The 15,985-nt window shown below is 37.5% G+C and overlaps 1 protein-coding gene across 2 annotated transcripts in view; it reads right to left on the bottom strand.

Moving 5' to 3' along the window:
- GSR (glutathione-disulfide reductase) overlaps positions 1–15,985 on the bottom strand; it is a 37,687-nt gene that overhangs the window by 11,631 nt on the left and 10,071 nt on the right. The window contains exons 2-7 of one of the 2 annotated variants that reach the window (XM_006916334.2): positions 14,242–14,268; positions 10,877–10,965; positions 9,628–9,697; positions 7,371–7,518; positions 4,904–4,958; positions 1,855–1,954 (exon numbers count right to left, since the gene is read on the bottom strand). In XM_006916334.2, the coding sequence (XP_006916396.1) occupies positions 1,855–1,954; positions 4,904–4,958; positions 7,371–7,518; positions 9,628–9,697; positions 10,877–10,965; positions 14,242–14,268 (489 nt within the window). Of the gene's footprint in view, positions 1–1,448; positions 1,549–1,854; positions 1,955–4,903; positions 4,959–7,370; positions 7,519–9,627; positions 9,698–10,876; positions 10,966–14,241; positions 14,269–15,985 lie in introns of both variants that reach the window. The other variant, XM_006916333.3, reaches the window with a different exon arrangement.

Below are 15,985 nucleotides of genomic sequence, written 5' to 3'. Positions count from 1 at the left end.
CTGGATATATCCCAGCAATGCAAAATAACATTTACCTAGGAAAAATATTATTCGAGACATTAATTTCTTGGGAGTTAATTAAATAACAAGTCTCAAAGCCAGAAAGCTCCTTGGAGTACACACTAACCAGGATTATCCATTTCCCTCCTCTTCCTCTATTTGCTCAAATAATCAGGAATCTGAATCATAGCATTTGAGTGGCAGGGATCCGATAAATCCTGTTTCAAAGGCATTAAACGACTTGTACAAGACACACACTTATTAGGGACAGCCAGATTCTTAAGTCAACACCCATTACTGTCCCACACCACGTCTCTGAAAGCTCTAATGCTGTGCCACTATCCAGGGGTGCTAAGCCACAATTAATCAGCAAACGTATAAAGCAACATTTCACCATTAACGACAAAAATGGAGGCAGCATTTTAGTAGAAAAAATATTGTCCTGGGCTTCTGAGACTTTAGTTGATTCTTAGTTTTGATCCTAACTAGCAGTCACAAATCTCTGTTGGCCTTAAAATGAGGTTTGAGTAGATATCTGTAAGCTTCTTTTATTATTATGTGGTAAAAAATACATAACATTAAATTTAACAACTTAACCATTTCCATGGTGTACAGTTCCATAGTGTTAACTATATTTTTATTGTTGTGCTAATCTCTAAAACTTTTGCCTCTTGCAAAACTAGAACTCTATACCCATTAAACAATAACTCCCCATTCCCTCCTTCCTCCCCGTTCCTGGCAACCACCATTCTATTTTCTATTTCTATGAGTAGCACTACTCTAGATACCTCATGTAAGTGGAATAATATAGTATTTGTCTTTTTGTGACTGACTTATTTCACTTTGCATGTCCTCAAGGCTCATCCTAGTTGCAACATGTCAGGAAACTCTTTTTTTTTAAGGTTGAATAATATTCCATTGTATGTATAGACCACATTATGTTTATCCATTCATCCATCAATCAACACTTGGGCCGCTTCCATCTCTTGGCTATTGTGAATAATGCCGCCATAAACATAACTAAACAAATATTTTTGATAAGTATCCTTTTAATGCAAAGAACTTAGTAAACTTTTTTGACTACCTGATCATATGAAATTGATTTCCAGAATAAGAAGCTAACCCGATAGTCTGTAAACTTTAACTAATACTTATATTTAACCCTGTATGTCTCCTTACAAAGCCATCTGATATTATCTACCACTTCAGGATGAAAAGAACAGCCAGTTTGATTAAATCAAAATCATTACCATCAACTAGCAGCTGGTAGCTGGGAAAGACAGAAGGCCTAATTCGAATAGCTTCTATGCAACTCGATGTGGAACAAATCAACTGACCTCCACATGCTTTGTACCCTAGTATTTAATGACAACATGAGAGAAAATTCTCACTGCGAATGTTTAAGAAGACAAACATCAAGGAAAGAAAAGGGCAAAGGACAGATTTACCTTATCATGCCGTATCATTAGTGATGTCTTAGAACCCAAAGCTGAAAGGATCCCGGCTATCTCCACAGCGATGTAACCGGCGCCAACAATGACACTGCGGCTAAAATGAGAGCAGAGGGTTAATATATATATTTTTTAATTCATTTACTTTTATGGTGACATTGGTTAATGAAATCTAACGCCAGTTTGATTAAATCAAAATCATTACCATCAACTAGCAGCTGGTAGCTGGGAAAGACAGAAGGCCTAATTCGAATAGCTTCTATGCAACTCGATGTGGAACAAATCAACTGACCTCCACATGCTTTGTACCCTAGTATTTAATGACAACATGAGAGAAAATTCTCACTGCGAATGTTTAAGAAGACAAACATCAAGGAAAGAAAAGGGCAAAGGACAGATTTACCTTATCATGCCGTATCATTAGTGATGTCTTAGAACCCAGAGCTGAAAGGATCCCGGCTATCTCCACAGCGATATAACCCGCGCCAACAATGACACTGCGGCTAAAATGAGAACAGAGGGTTAATATATATATTTTTTAATTAATTTACTTTTATGGTGACATTGGTTAACGAAATCTAACAAGTTTCAGCTGTATGCTTTAACAGTAAGGCACATATATTTAATATTTTTAAATAAATTTATTTTGGAATAATTTTAGATTTGCAGGAAAAGTTGAAAAGATAATATAGAGATGTTCTGCATACCCTCTAAAGTTTTTCTGAAAGTGAACATCTCACATCATCATGGTACAATTGTCAAAACTAAGAAACTGACATTGGTACCTTGCCATTAACTGAATTCCAGACTTTACTCAGATTTAACCAGTTTTCCATTCATTTCCTTTTTCTGTTCCAAGATCCAATCTAGATACCACATTGTAATTTTAAGTAGAAAACATCCCTTTGCAGAAATATATTTTTAGTTGTTTTAAAAGTTCATTATCCTCATTTCTTCAGAGAGGAAACACACAAAAACACTGAAAATAGAGATGATTCCTTATGCAAAGATCTTCGCATCTAAAACTAAAATTGACACCAATTCTCACCACCATTATTCTCTGCTCAGGATTTCTCTTTGATCATTATCTATCAATCTTTGCAATATAATTAAAGGAAAATTTTAGCTAGCCATTTAACTTGTAGGATAGATCTGAATTAAAACTAGACTCCATGTATAAATTTTGGTCTAAGAAAGCATCTAAACACTGCATAGGTATTAGATGAAACTGCATCAATAGTGGAGAAGCTGGCCCCAGCCCTAGAATAATGTGTACTTCTATGCTGCAGCCTAGGCAAAAAGTAGTCCATTCAAGACTGTAGTTCTCTAAAGCTTCAAACACTGTCCTCTTCCATTCTTACAGTGCTTGGGTAGGAAGTAAACAATCAGGGAAAAATGAAGGAAACCTCTCTTTCGTTCCTTCCACAGATAAGGTACTATGTTGTGAGTCCCTGCCTTCAGAGAGCTATGGTCTGTATGGAGGATGAAGTATGAACCCAAATGGCTGCAAGTTAGAAGTACGCACCCTCTTATCCTATAATCCAGGTATGAAGAGAGAAATGTCTATATAGTTTGGAAAATATGAAACAGTTCTCTCTCTACCTCTCTCTTCTCTATTAATGATGATTCTTCTCCTTTCTTTAGGTCTTCCCTCTTTCTTCTTTTCTCTATCTATCTCCCCTTTCTTCCCCAACACTTATATTACTTTTGTTAAGCATTTCGCTAGACAAGATGAGTATCCATCCCTGCTCTTGAGGAATTCCTGAGGTTTTCTGAGGAACAGAAGTCAACAGTCAGTTCTTGCAGGATAGAGGGCTCAGAGAATGTTCCAGATTCCTGAAAGATGAGTGGCTCATGCAGGGGTTGGAGGATACATTCCAAGCAAAGGGGACATACAAGGAACAGGTGTGAAACAAGTTGGCTTCTTCAGAGAACTATACAGAGCTCAGCGTTTGGCTCTCAGCTCCCAAAAGCGCCTCTCTTCTACCTCTTGCCACTAAAGCATCCCTTGGAAATGACCTTACATCCCTCGAATCTCCAAAGCACTTCTCTTTAACTCAGAAATACCCGTACCACAGCATTCCACGGGGTCCATTCTCCTGCCTCCACCCTACCATAAGCCCAATGAGGGCAAAAGTGAACCATACAGCCCATAGCACATGATACCTTGCCTACAGAATTTATTCCTTCTCCGATTATTTGCTTATTTATCAACATAAAAATGATAAAGGAGTCTAAAAAAAATTTCACATAATCGTTATTTCATTTTCCTATTTTCAGTCTTCTGTTTATGACATGCATAAATTAGTTTATTGCTAGCAATGCTAATTTAATAAATAATTTTAAAATATTTAATGGAGAGACAGCCGTAATAAAATGTCTTTGAGGGCAAGTCTAGATTGAATTATATCATCTATACAAGACGAGTCACAACCACATTTCTGGAAACATTCTCACATGTGTCATAACATTCAACCCTAAAACCAAACAGTACAGGGTAGATCACAAGGGGAAAAAGGCTATTCTCTAACAGTTCCATGCCCTGCAGACAGCAAATCCAAAAAGACAGTTTGCTTTTCTCGAAGTCAAGATTGCCTGGTATTAATGGGACATTTTCACTGCAGCTTTGGAAAGAAAGAAGCCCTCTTCTCCCTTTATTAATTGTAGCTCTAGGTGACTTAAGGTAAAGGTATAGACATGGATTATTAGTCACCTTCCATGAAGGCCTCTTTAAAAGCACGAGATTAGGATCTCAAACCAGACTGGCAGCACCACTGAGGGAGCGGGAGAGTTGAGCAATACTGACTCCAGAGAGTTACTCAGAAGGAGATAAAGGCCAGACCTCGGGGCGAAAAGCGTCCCTCCTCCAGTTCTTGGGTGTCATCTCTTTTCACGAGTGAAAGGAGGATCTCATTAACCTAGAAAGCTTGCAACTGGCAGCTTCTTCAAAGTAGAGAAAAAAATCTTCCTCATTATCTTTCTCCTCTCATATATCTAAACCCATGACAGTGGATTACTAAGGTTATTTGGATAAACACATATAAAGAACAATTTCAGAAAATCTATTTTTGTGATACTGACAGAGGTTTCATTTACGGAGATCCCGCTGTACGAGAATCAGTTACTTGACACATTATCAAGCTGGAGAAAGAAGACAGTTTTAAATCTTTATTATTTATTCTTCCAAACCACCCTGTATTTGATTCTGGTTTTAAAAACTTTGCAATGGCCTCTAACCAAAAGCATGAAAGATTTGCGTCACTTAATGAGGGGTACTAGTGGATGAGATACCCAAGGTCATAAAAAGAAAAGAGGTAGGAGAATAGAATACAAGAAATACTTGCGTTTATTGGTTGGGGGCGAAGAGAAATGTCAGGGGGAGGGGAGGAGAAATGTCAGCAGGAGAGACTGAGGGAGAATGAACACTGAGGTCAGGAAGGAAACCAGCCTACCTAGGCAATTCTTCCAGTTCAAAAAATCCATCACTGGTGATTCCTAGGCTGGCACCTAAGTAAGAAAATACAATATAGATTACACGGATTGAGCTATCTCTTGGAAAATCATCGTAACATTTTCTGCAAGACCCAACACTTTCTCAGTCATCACATTCTGTTTTGACAAGTTTTGTTACAGTCCTCACTGCGGAAGCTGCCAACCAAGTCTCCGAGTTGACATTTTTGTTTTCTCTCTAGAAATAAGAGCAGCGATGACTAAATAACTAATACATTTTTCTGAGGAACTAAAATTTTCTCAGCTCTCATGAATAGACTCTTTGCTGGATCTGCTTCACTCTCCCACCCCCAAATGTAGGCAGGAACCACTTGGCTCAGCCATGATCCTCTTCTCTCTGCTTTTTTCTTCAAAAGATTTAACCAACTCTCCTCCCATTGTGGAGGACTTCCAAATACATAGTTCCAGTTGTGACCTCCCCAACTTCCGGTTCCATGTTTCCTAATTGTCCCACTATGCACTTCTACTTTGCTTCAAACTCAATATATTTAGAACTGAACTTTAACTTTATGTCCCTCTCTCAAGTTCACCAATTCACTTAAAGGGATAACCTTCCACATAATCCAGATGGAGTCTTGAACCGTCAATCAGTGATTCCTTCTCTCACTGCCCCCTTACGTCTCATCAGTTATTAAAAATATTGCACTTTGCCAAATCCACAGCACATCCTGATTACAAGACACATCCTGATTTCAGAGGTGTTGACTGTTTTTTTTTTAATGTCTTGGAATCAGCAGCGTCTCAGTAATTGTCTGCAGAACTGAACTAAGCTCTTCCATCACACTTCAGATGCTAACCCTGTAGTTTAAAACTGTATCATCACCTCCTGTCTATTGCAGCAGCTTTCTAACTGATCTTGCTCTTCTGTAAGTCACTGTCAGATTAGTTTTCTAAAACTGCCACTTAGATATTGTTACTACCTTACTTATAAGCTAATAATTATTTGCCCCAGTTGTCATGACTTATAGAGATTTAGTAATTTGACTTTATAAGTCACAATTTAGCCCCAACCCTCTTCCAGTCTCGGCTCAATGTATTCATTTCCAGAATTTTCAATGTTAGAAATACTGGTTATATTGGTTGAATGTCGCTCAAAGACATTTTTATTACTCACTGGTTCTTCCAGTCTTCCTCTTCCTCAGCACATAATGCTCAACTTATGAGCCCCTTTCCTGGGAATTATTTTTGGTTTATACCAGCCCACAATAATCTGTCCCACCAATGAGCACTCCAACTCTCACTGTCTAGGAGTCACTTGGTAACATTTACTTTTTATTTTCATTACAATTGTTTTTATTGTATGTTTTTAATTAATAAATGTGTATGTTAAAAAATTAAAAAGACAACAGAGCATCTAGTAAAAAGCAGATGTCTCATACCTTACACCTTTAGTCCTCTCCTTGTAGGGAGTCAGCATCACCAGGCTTTGAATATCATTCCAGAGATATTCTAGTGCACATATATAGTTTCCTTGCTTTCTTAAAAATATGCGGATTGTAGCATGCTATACAACCTGTCCCACACCTTGCTTTTTTTCATTTCATAATTTTGGAGATTGTTCCAGATGAGGATGCTTATGTACAATCTTCCCAACTAAATTTTAAGCTTTGTGAAAACAGTACCTTTATATCTTTTATAATAGTTGTTCTCAACTTCTTGAGGGTCATGAACCTGCTTTAAAAGCTGGTGAAAATTTGTGAATTCTCTCCAGAAAGAAAAAAAATTACATAAATGCCACGAAGACTCAATTTTTCCACATAAATTCAGGTTGGTCACAGGTCTTATGAAGCCAATTCATGGAGAATACAAAAGACGTATAAACTATGACCACCATCCACAAAGACCTTATAATCTAAGTGGGGGAGAAAGACATGGACAATGTGTCTTTTAAGAGAATAAGGCAGTATGCTCATGATTCGTCTCTATGTATATAAAATGCAAAGGCAGACATGACTGAGATTCCTTTCTGCTTTAATTTTATTATATGAGAAAAGAATGTATATAAAGGTTTAACTAGGTAATTAAGTTATATCACTACAAGATTTCTCTCCCTTAAACAAAAACAGTAAATACATCATGGGTCTTCAAAATAGCAACTCATGTGACAAACCGAGGCTGGAAACAATCTCTACCATACAGAGAGGAACAGATGCTCTCACTGATTTTTCTCTCTGTGTTACCTGTAGTATGTCTGAGGCTAGAGCTGGAAGAAATATCTTTCTTTGCCCTGTCACTAAGCACCACTTAAGCCAATTACATTTAGGTTCTGCAGAGACCTTCTCTTGTGGCCTTGTCCAAAAAAAAAGAACTGGTATAGGCAGATCCCCTGGAATGGCTTATAATAAGGCTGAACACAACGGTAAACTCCTCCTGGCTATTATTAACAAGCATTGCCGTTGGAAGACTCACCGGGGATCTGGCTCTCCTGAGGACGCGAGGGCATGCCACCTGTTGCAATCAGGATGTGAGGAGCAGTGTATTTTTCCCCATTGACCTCTACTGTGGGCTGGGGATCACACGTGAATGCTGCATGGCCATAGATGATGTCTATATGGGACTGGAGAAGGAACCATGACATTAGCCTGTTCTTAAGGTAAAACAAAAATACCTGCTGCAACATATCGGATCTTTTCATTTCTACTAAGGATCTTGATTTAGGGTTTGCTGAGGCCAAGACAATGCTCAGTTTCTGCAGAACTTCTGATACTTAGGTAAGGGGTTGCCATTGGATGCTGGAAGTGTACAGTAAGAAGAGTGCTATCATGGGCCAAAACCCAGAGATCAAAAAATATATGCATGTCACTCCCACAAGGAGAAAGATTACATCTTTGCCCCCAAGAGCTGAGGGAGGAAGTCTTCCTCACCTGCAATGCAAACACACTAAAGAATGATGTGTCTGGAGGAAGGCCAGCAGGCTAAGACAAAAGGATAAAGATGAAGGAAGTACAGGCAAAAGAGAAATACTCTAGCCAAGGGAGGAAAATACAATGCTTCCGTTTTCCTAAACAAAAGAACATCACCACAAAACTACGTGACAATGAAGTTCCATGCTAGAGATGTTGAGAACTCAGACTCTCATTAGTCTCACCGAAATCCTCTGTGCCAGGGCCTCGATTTGGGGACCAGAGATTGCTGGCAGCGAGCTCCTGCCAGCCACGATACAAGTAATGGCATGCGAATGTGGTCAATTTACAAAGATAATGAAATCATGCAAGCGGGATCACAGAACAGAATGTTTTAACATTTGGAACACGCTTGGTCCTGAAATGAGTTAACACCTCCTTTCCAATCACACTTCCAGGCCTGTTGAACAGGTGCCCTACTCAATAAAGTTGAATCAAGATCGATGCCAAAAGCCACAAACCTCCATTAAATCCTTCTTCAGGAGGTAATAATTTCCTATGGAATGCTACATAAAAAGAGGTATGGGGCAAGTGACAATAATATAAGAAACTGACAAAATTTTTATTTTTTAGGATATTTGACACAAAGTTTCCTTTCTTATTCAGAATTTTTGGATCAACTATATGTAAATCCTTCCTAATAAGCTCACAGTAAGTTTTACCACATACCAAGATTTGTATTTTAAAATGCTGTTTCTTAAGCCATTTTCCTATCTCTTTTGCACTTTAGCAAGCTCCACTTAAAAAAAAAAAGTGGTTTAGTATAACAAGTGGTATCTCTATACTCACATCTAGCAGCCTTAAAATCTCTTATTATCATGCTTAAAGAACTGAAGCCTCCAAATATTTTCCTTTTGAATTGGGGATTAAGGTCAGAAAATTTGGCCCTCCAAAAATTAACCCAACAAATGATAAGAATCAATATAAAAATATATAAGGTTATCCATCTGTAGAAGTTACTCTCCCTAAAAACTGGTTTATACACGTGCTGCTGATGAGATTATGATGGCCCAAATATCATAAAAAATCTACCAATCCAAATATAACACAAGCTCCACTGAAATCTTAGAAACTGAAAAGTGAGACTGAAAAGGCGAATGAAGATGGTAGGATATATGCTGTGAAGAAAAAGAAGAGTTGCACGGTACATAATTTGTCGATGTCTCAGACTGGTCCCAGGTGGCAGAGGTACGACATCTAAGTACTAAGGCTGGTTAAGCCTCAAGATGGTAAATGACAACATATATTTGCTGAAAGCAAACATACCTTTGCCTATGTTTCATTTTGTGAATGAAACACCTTTGTTGTGTTTCATTCACAAAAACAACCTTCTGAACCATAATTTGGTCTCCTGAGTAGATCTAGCCACTAAGGATGAGGGTGATCTGAGCAAATGAACAATGGCAGGTTTCCAGCCAGCTAATGCTCCAGATTTTAATTAATAAACTAGGATAATCAGCCTCTTAAGTGTTTGGCTTCTGGAACTAAGTGGAGGGCCAGACCTACTCAAGGTATAGCCATCAGGTGAGACCCAGTCTACCAGCTATGGCACACACACTGCCCACTCTGTAGAAAAGAGGACGGCCTACCAAGTCAGAGGCTTCTTCTCTCTGACAGGTCAATCTCAAAATCACTAATTACAAAAGAAGTTACAGAAACATTAAGAGATACATGCAATGGCTATATTTTAATCTGGCCAGACTTGTTAGCATACTCCAGCAGAGAACAGCTCGTTCTCAAAGTTCAAAAATCAGGGCACTCACCTTGGTTAGATTATTTTGATAGATGGTGTTCAGGCGGCTCACATAGGCATCCCGTTTTTCCTTTATAACACTGTGGTGAAACCCAAATCAGTACTGAGAAATAGGATTCTCCCCTTTCAGTTAATAACTAGGGCATCCATCCCTGAACAGCCCTTGAGCAGAGAATCACAGACTATCAATAAGAACCCCATGAGTGACTGTCTCTGAGATAGTCACCCCCGCCCTCGTGTCCATCTGCACTCACTATGGAGAGAAGCTCTATTCCACTCTGTGCAGACTGTTCAGCTGACATCCATGATGTGTAAGTAGAACCTTTCTTTGCATAGAAGACAAGGAGAACTGCTTTGGTGTAGTGCCTAGTGCCCAGTGGCTATTTGATATTTGTTGAATAAATAAGTGAATGCTAAAATTTATTTAAAATTCAAGGGCTTCAAAAAGTCTATGGCAGGTTCCTCAAAAAGTTAAACACAAAATGCCACATGACTCAGCAATTCCACTTCTAGGTAAAGATCCAAAACAATTGAAAGCACAAACTCACAGATCGACGTTCATAGCATTATTATTCACAAGAGACAAAAAGTGGGGGAAAAAAGTCCATTGAAGGATGAATGTATAAACAAAATATGGTATATAAATATAAAGAAATATCATTCAGCCTTAAAAAGGACTGAAATTCTGACACATGTCACAACGTCGATGAACTCTGGAAACATTATGCTAAGTGAAATAAGCCAGGCATACAAGGACAAATATCGTATAAAGTACCTAGAATAGGCAAATTCATAGAAACAAAGTTTCTGGATGGCAGACTAGTGATACCAGGGGCTGGGAGGAGAGAAGATGAGGAGTTACTGTTTAATGGGTACATTAAAAACATCATTTTACTGTACCCATTTAATGGGATGGCGGAGAAGTTCTGGAAATGGATAGTGGTAATGGTTGCACGACACTAAAAATATATAAATGCCACTGAACCGACAATTTAAAAATGGCTAAAATAGACATTTTATGTGGTGTGTCTGTATGTGCACATATTTAATGTATATAACTTGATAAGTTTAGAGATAAGTATGCACATGTGAAATCATCACTGCCGTCAAGGCCATAAACATATCCATCACCTCCGAAAGCTTGTTTTATATAGTTTACCACAATAACACTCCCACACACACCAAAATTCACAGCTCATTTAATTATGAAAGAAAATATTTATATTTGTAAAAAGAACCGTCTCAGCATTAATACTTACCGCCAATTGAATTTACTATCACAATTTTGAAAGCCATAATCAACATGATCGTGCATGAATTCAGAGTGGACAGCTGTGTTCCACATTACCTGTGAAAAAAGGACCCAAAACAGTAGTGCATGAGTTCTGAGAGAAAACAAATCATGAATGAAAAATAACTATATAACAGCAGATAAATGTACTGATTTTAAAATTAAAAATTAAACATTTAAAAAGAGAAAGTTCAGAAATGTGACCGGATAGATTTTATAGGGAAGCCTCTAGAATGTTTGGGAGAAATTACTTTTACGGTTAAATTCCATAGTTTATAAACTCTGTAAAAGCAGGATATTATAAGTCCCATAGTCCTTCCATTAATCTTTATTACTGCTTACATTCTTTTTTTAAGTTTCAGATTTCTTTAAGCCCTGCCTTTTGTGATTAGTTCTAGGAAGTGGAATTATATCTGTAACTTCACAGTAAAGTGATTTCAAAGGATGCTATTAGGTAAAGTTGAGGACTGAAAACTTCAAGAGAATGAATTCCTATTATGTATTCAGTAACTACAAACATGTCCTTGTAAGACATATGTAATTAGACATCTGGAACTCAAAGGTTCAATGCACCTCTTGTGGAATGTAGCCTACAATCCAGAGAGGACTTTTAATGCCAACAGATCATCACGATAACTGGATTCAAACTAGCATCCAGAACTCTCGATGACAGACAAAACTACCATTTTTCTTTGTCAGACAAGCCTTAGACTCCTCTCTAACAAGACTTAAGATTCCTTCTTCGCACCTTTCTCTCTTTATGAATAAATTGATGACCACTGCATTGTTTTGTTTTTTTATACTGAGGTGAAATTCACATTATATAGTATTAACTATTTTATCTGCTGGAATCTTTATCTTAATGCATATGAAAGACATCAATACTACAGATATATTATGTAATTTTAAGAAACATCACAGTATCTCATATTTTCCTGAGTAAATATTTGTTTACTTCCAATTTGTAGTATGTATGATGCTTTAGCATCAAGCACCTCTGGAGGCAGTGCCTCTGTATGAACTGTACGGGCTTTTACGCTCAGATCTAATCGAGCAGTTAGCAGGCCCATCCATCTGGCTCCTTCTCTACGGCTGCTTCACTCCACCCTTCTGCAGGGGGCAGTTACTCTAGGCTTCAGTCTGTTCTATAAAATAAGAGGCAATTACCAAATAACTTCAAGAATGCAAAAGTATTTTGAAATCAGTAAAGTCCTATAAAAATACAAAGTAAATGTCTAGTACATGTGATCAGAAGAGAAAAGTGAAATATATGGAACAAAACATTACAAATTTAGGCTACTGTGAAGTATCAGCCCAGATGGTATTTTAAAACAATGAGGCAGCAGCAATCACTACCAGATTTACTAACATAATTGGTTTAAACTACATAACATCACCTTACGAATACTTTACATAATTCATATATCCATAATTACATGATTCCGAGTAGTACAGATTCTAAAATCTAAGATGAAAACAAAATAGTTGAGGAACAATGTCCCATAGGAAAAAAAATTTTCCTAAGACAGAAAAAAATTCTACCTATACTAGAGAAGAGATTACAGATTCTGGAATTAAACTTAGATGTGTGTTACTGATGGGATCAGGATATTTGCTTACATACCAAAAAGCTGCCAATTTAATATCTAATCTCAGTAACAAAAGGTTGTAACCTTGAGATTATAACATGTTTTGAAAGTACATTCAAATGAAGAGTAAAATTATTTGCAAGTATAAGCAAGAGGCAGCTTTGGAAATAAGAGCTGTCATTTCTTCCTCTTTGTCACAGGCAAAGGATGAGTTCATTCAATGTGCTACGTACCATAGCTATTAGAATCAAAAACCACTGCAGTAGTAAAGAGAATCTCTGAGGCTATAGAAGTGAATGGAAACACTTAAGATTTCACTTAATAATTTGGTGTGCTAGCTGGGTCTCCCTATTGAGAAAAAGCTATCCTGTACAGATGACCAGTCCTAATGACTAGGCCCAGATATAATCTCACTCACTCTAAACTAATAAATCAATGTATCATTTTATAAAAACGATTCCCGTCATATTGGGTCATCAATTCACTGGTCTATCTGATCACTCCCGAGTGAACCAATAAACCTGAATTTCTGGAATAGCAAAGATGGGGACTAGGATCCAAGTATGTAGCAATTCTATCAACAGACTGCTCACCATAAAGGTAGCCAAATACTGTCTTTCAAGCAAATTGAGAAATTCAATCTTAGAGTAGCCATAAGATATCCAAAGTCACATGATACATGATTTTCATATGGGATTTAACAGGAGATTTTTAATTTACACGGAAATCCATTTGTGTTTAAAAACAAAAACTCCTACCAACAAAATAAAACAAGAAAACCTATGAAAATCTCGACATGACTTTCCAGGAGAAAAACAGTTCCAGTCTCCCTGGGGAAAACTGATTCAGAGATGCACTGGAACAAGTGAAAAGACCAGATGGCTTGAGGCAAACATCCTACACTCTGCAAAGTCACCCCAGGATTACAGGTAGTTAACCAGAGCCATCTGTGGAAGGAGGAGCATCCATCCGCCACCATCATCCACCTAGTCTTGGTCATATCAACACTTGGGCTGAGAGCTGGGTATAAACTTTTTATTTCCTGTTGGATCTCCCTATTGAGAAAAGTTATCCTGTGCAGATGGATAGTGCTTTTCTTTTATGCCATGACTATAGATATTTGGTCGGTCTTTGTTCCTTCTAGACCATCAGAAGTTTGAGACCAGACACTGTGTTCCATACCTGGTTACCTCCCCCGCAGGGTGCCCCCACAGTAATTCTGTCACTTTGTCATCATGTGGTGAGAACTTATCACTTGGCCAATGTCCAGGATGACTTTCTTTTGCATGCATGATGAAATGAGTGTCCAGGCCCTCCCTCCCCCAGCTCAGTTCTGACCAGGAGAACCTAAAGCAATTGTAGAAACAGTGCTGAGTGAGGAAATCTGCCTGGAGATCCTGGAGCTATCCTGTGGCCATGAAACAGGGGGTTTACTGTTCGTTATGCACCTAGGATGTCAGAATGGAAAGAGGCCAGGGTCCCTTCAGATATCTTTAACTGCTAAGCCAATCTCAGAAACGGCCTATCTCTAGGCTTCTTTTTTTTTCCCTTCTAGGTTTCTTAATAAGTGATATTTAAAAATACAAACAAAAACTATCCTATTGTTTAAGCCATTTTAGTTGGTTTCTCAGTTATTTTTTGCAGAAAGAATTTTAACTGATACATTTGGAAACAACCATATTCTGATCATGATTTACCAGATACATAAAAGGAGTGTGAAAGGAAGGAGAAATAAAAATTCTACCTTTTTGGGTACACATCCAACATTCACCTGAGGAAAAAATGAAAAAAGACGTGTTTTAATAGTATTAAACTCAAACCATCAAACAAACCTGTAAGAAATGAACCCCAAGCATCAACCCAGGAGATTCTTGAGTTCTAAGTCACAATCTACCTTTACTTCCCTTTTTCTAATACAGAGCTGTAAAAGATGGACATTATTTTTCTTGTGTGATGAGGCAGAGAACTTTCCTCATCAGCATTTTCTCAAAAGAGCAGAGAGTGAGAATTCCATTTCCAGGGGCCATGCACTGCAGGAATGGTACAGGTCAGGAGATGGCAGAAGCTGAGCTTGCACAGAACTCAGAAGAAAGCAGCAGAAGAGAAATAGCACACAGAGCTGAGAGGACGCACCAGCTGAATAAGGGCAACTGAACCATCTGAGCAGCTGACCTGGAGGATTTCTGGGAAACTTACTGTGGAGCATCTTTGGTAAAACACTGAGAATGCCGCCTTTGAGAAAACCTCTCATGGAAATCCACGTTATTCTTCAGGACCAAAGGATGATGATGAATCAAACAGTAATGTTCATCTACGCTATGAAGTCATATACTTGAAGTCACAGAGAGATAGATCACAAATTTGACTCTTAACCTTCTAGGAGCCAGTACACAAAGGAAAACAAATACTTATATAAGGTTTCATGTAAAAACTAATTGTTTAAGAAAATAACTATTCTTGCCCATTAGACTAGAGAGAAAGTCCTCTCAAGGGTCCTTGTAAACTAGCTGTGACATATATGTTCACACACAAACTTCTGTTTACATTTATTTGACATCCTATGTTAATAACTGAAAAAAACACATTAAGAGTAAGATTGATTAAAGTGCCTTGAGGGTGAAGAAATTTGGACTTGACTGAATGGATGACCACTCAGTATATCTTAGCAGAGGAGTTGATTACAGGAGAACTAGATTGATCCCTCTCTTTTGAAGGGCAAATTAGAGACCCCTTAGCTCCAGAAACCTACCATGTAATGTATATTTCAGATACCCTTTAACCTTATAAACACCAACTGGGAGGTGTGGTGATGTGTCTTGGCCACTACAATGAGACTTAAACAAGGTATCAATTGTACATCCTTTAAAAAAAATCAGTATATTTACTCATGCCTATTGGCACAGGACAAAGTCTAAATATTCAGATGCTGGTGAATACTTACCAAAAGCACAAAAATATAAGGTACTATATATGGCATGGAATTTAGGACATTGATCAACCATTAGTAAAGAAACTTGAGAGAACATAAATACATATTAGACCTCATAAGAATGACTAGGACTTATGACTACTTCTATGCATTCAGCCTAAAGGATTAATCTAAGATATACAAAAGCTAAATACACAAAGATGATGTTACATCTAAACACAGGTATAATCATTTGCTTACCATTATCATAAAGAAAAATATTTATGTAATAAAAATGAAAAAAGCAAGATTCAATAGAAAACTATATTTTAAAAATTTTAAGATAAAAGATAATCTAAGTAATAAAATATTTTAAATCTATTGATAAAAAAAGATTTTCCATATCAGTGTTAGAAAGCACATCCACTTTGTTCATCAAGTCTATGGTTAGGAGTGTATCCTACAGAAATTGTCACATATTTTACTCAAGTGCCCCAAAATACATGTATAAAAATGTTCTCTGTAGCACTGTCATAGTGAATGAACAATCATCCATCAGAAGGGAAGTCTTATTGTAGGG

This window comes from Pteropus alecto, unplaced genomic scaffold, assembly GCF_000325575.1.
Source record: "Pteropus alecto unplaced genomic scaffold, ASM32557v1 scaffold24, whole genome shotgun sequence".
NCBI lineage: Eukaryota > Metazoa > Chordata > Mammalia > Chiroptera > Pteropodidae > Pteropus > Pteropus alecto.
Note: the sequence above shows the minus strand (reverse complement) of the source record. Positions and strands in the feature narration are given on the sequence as shown.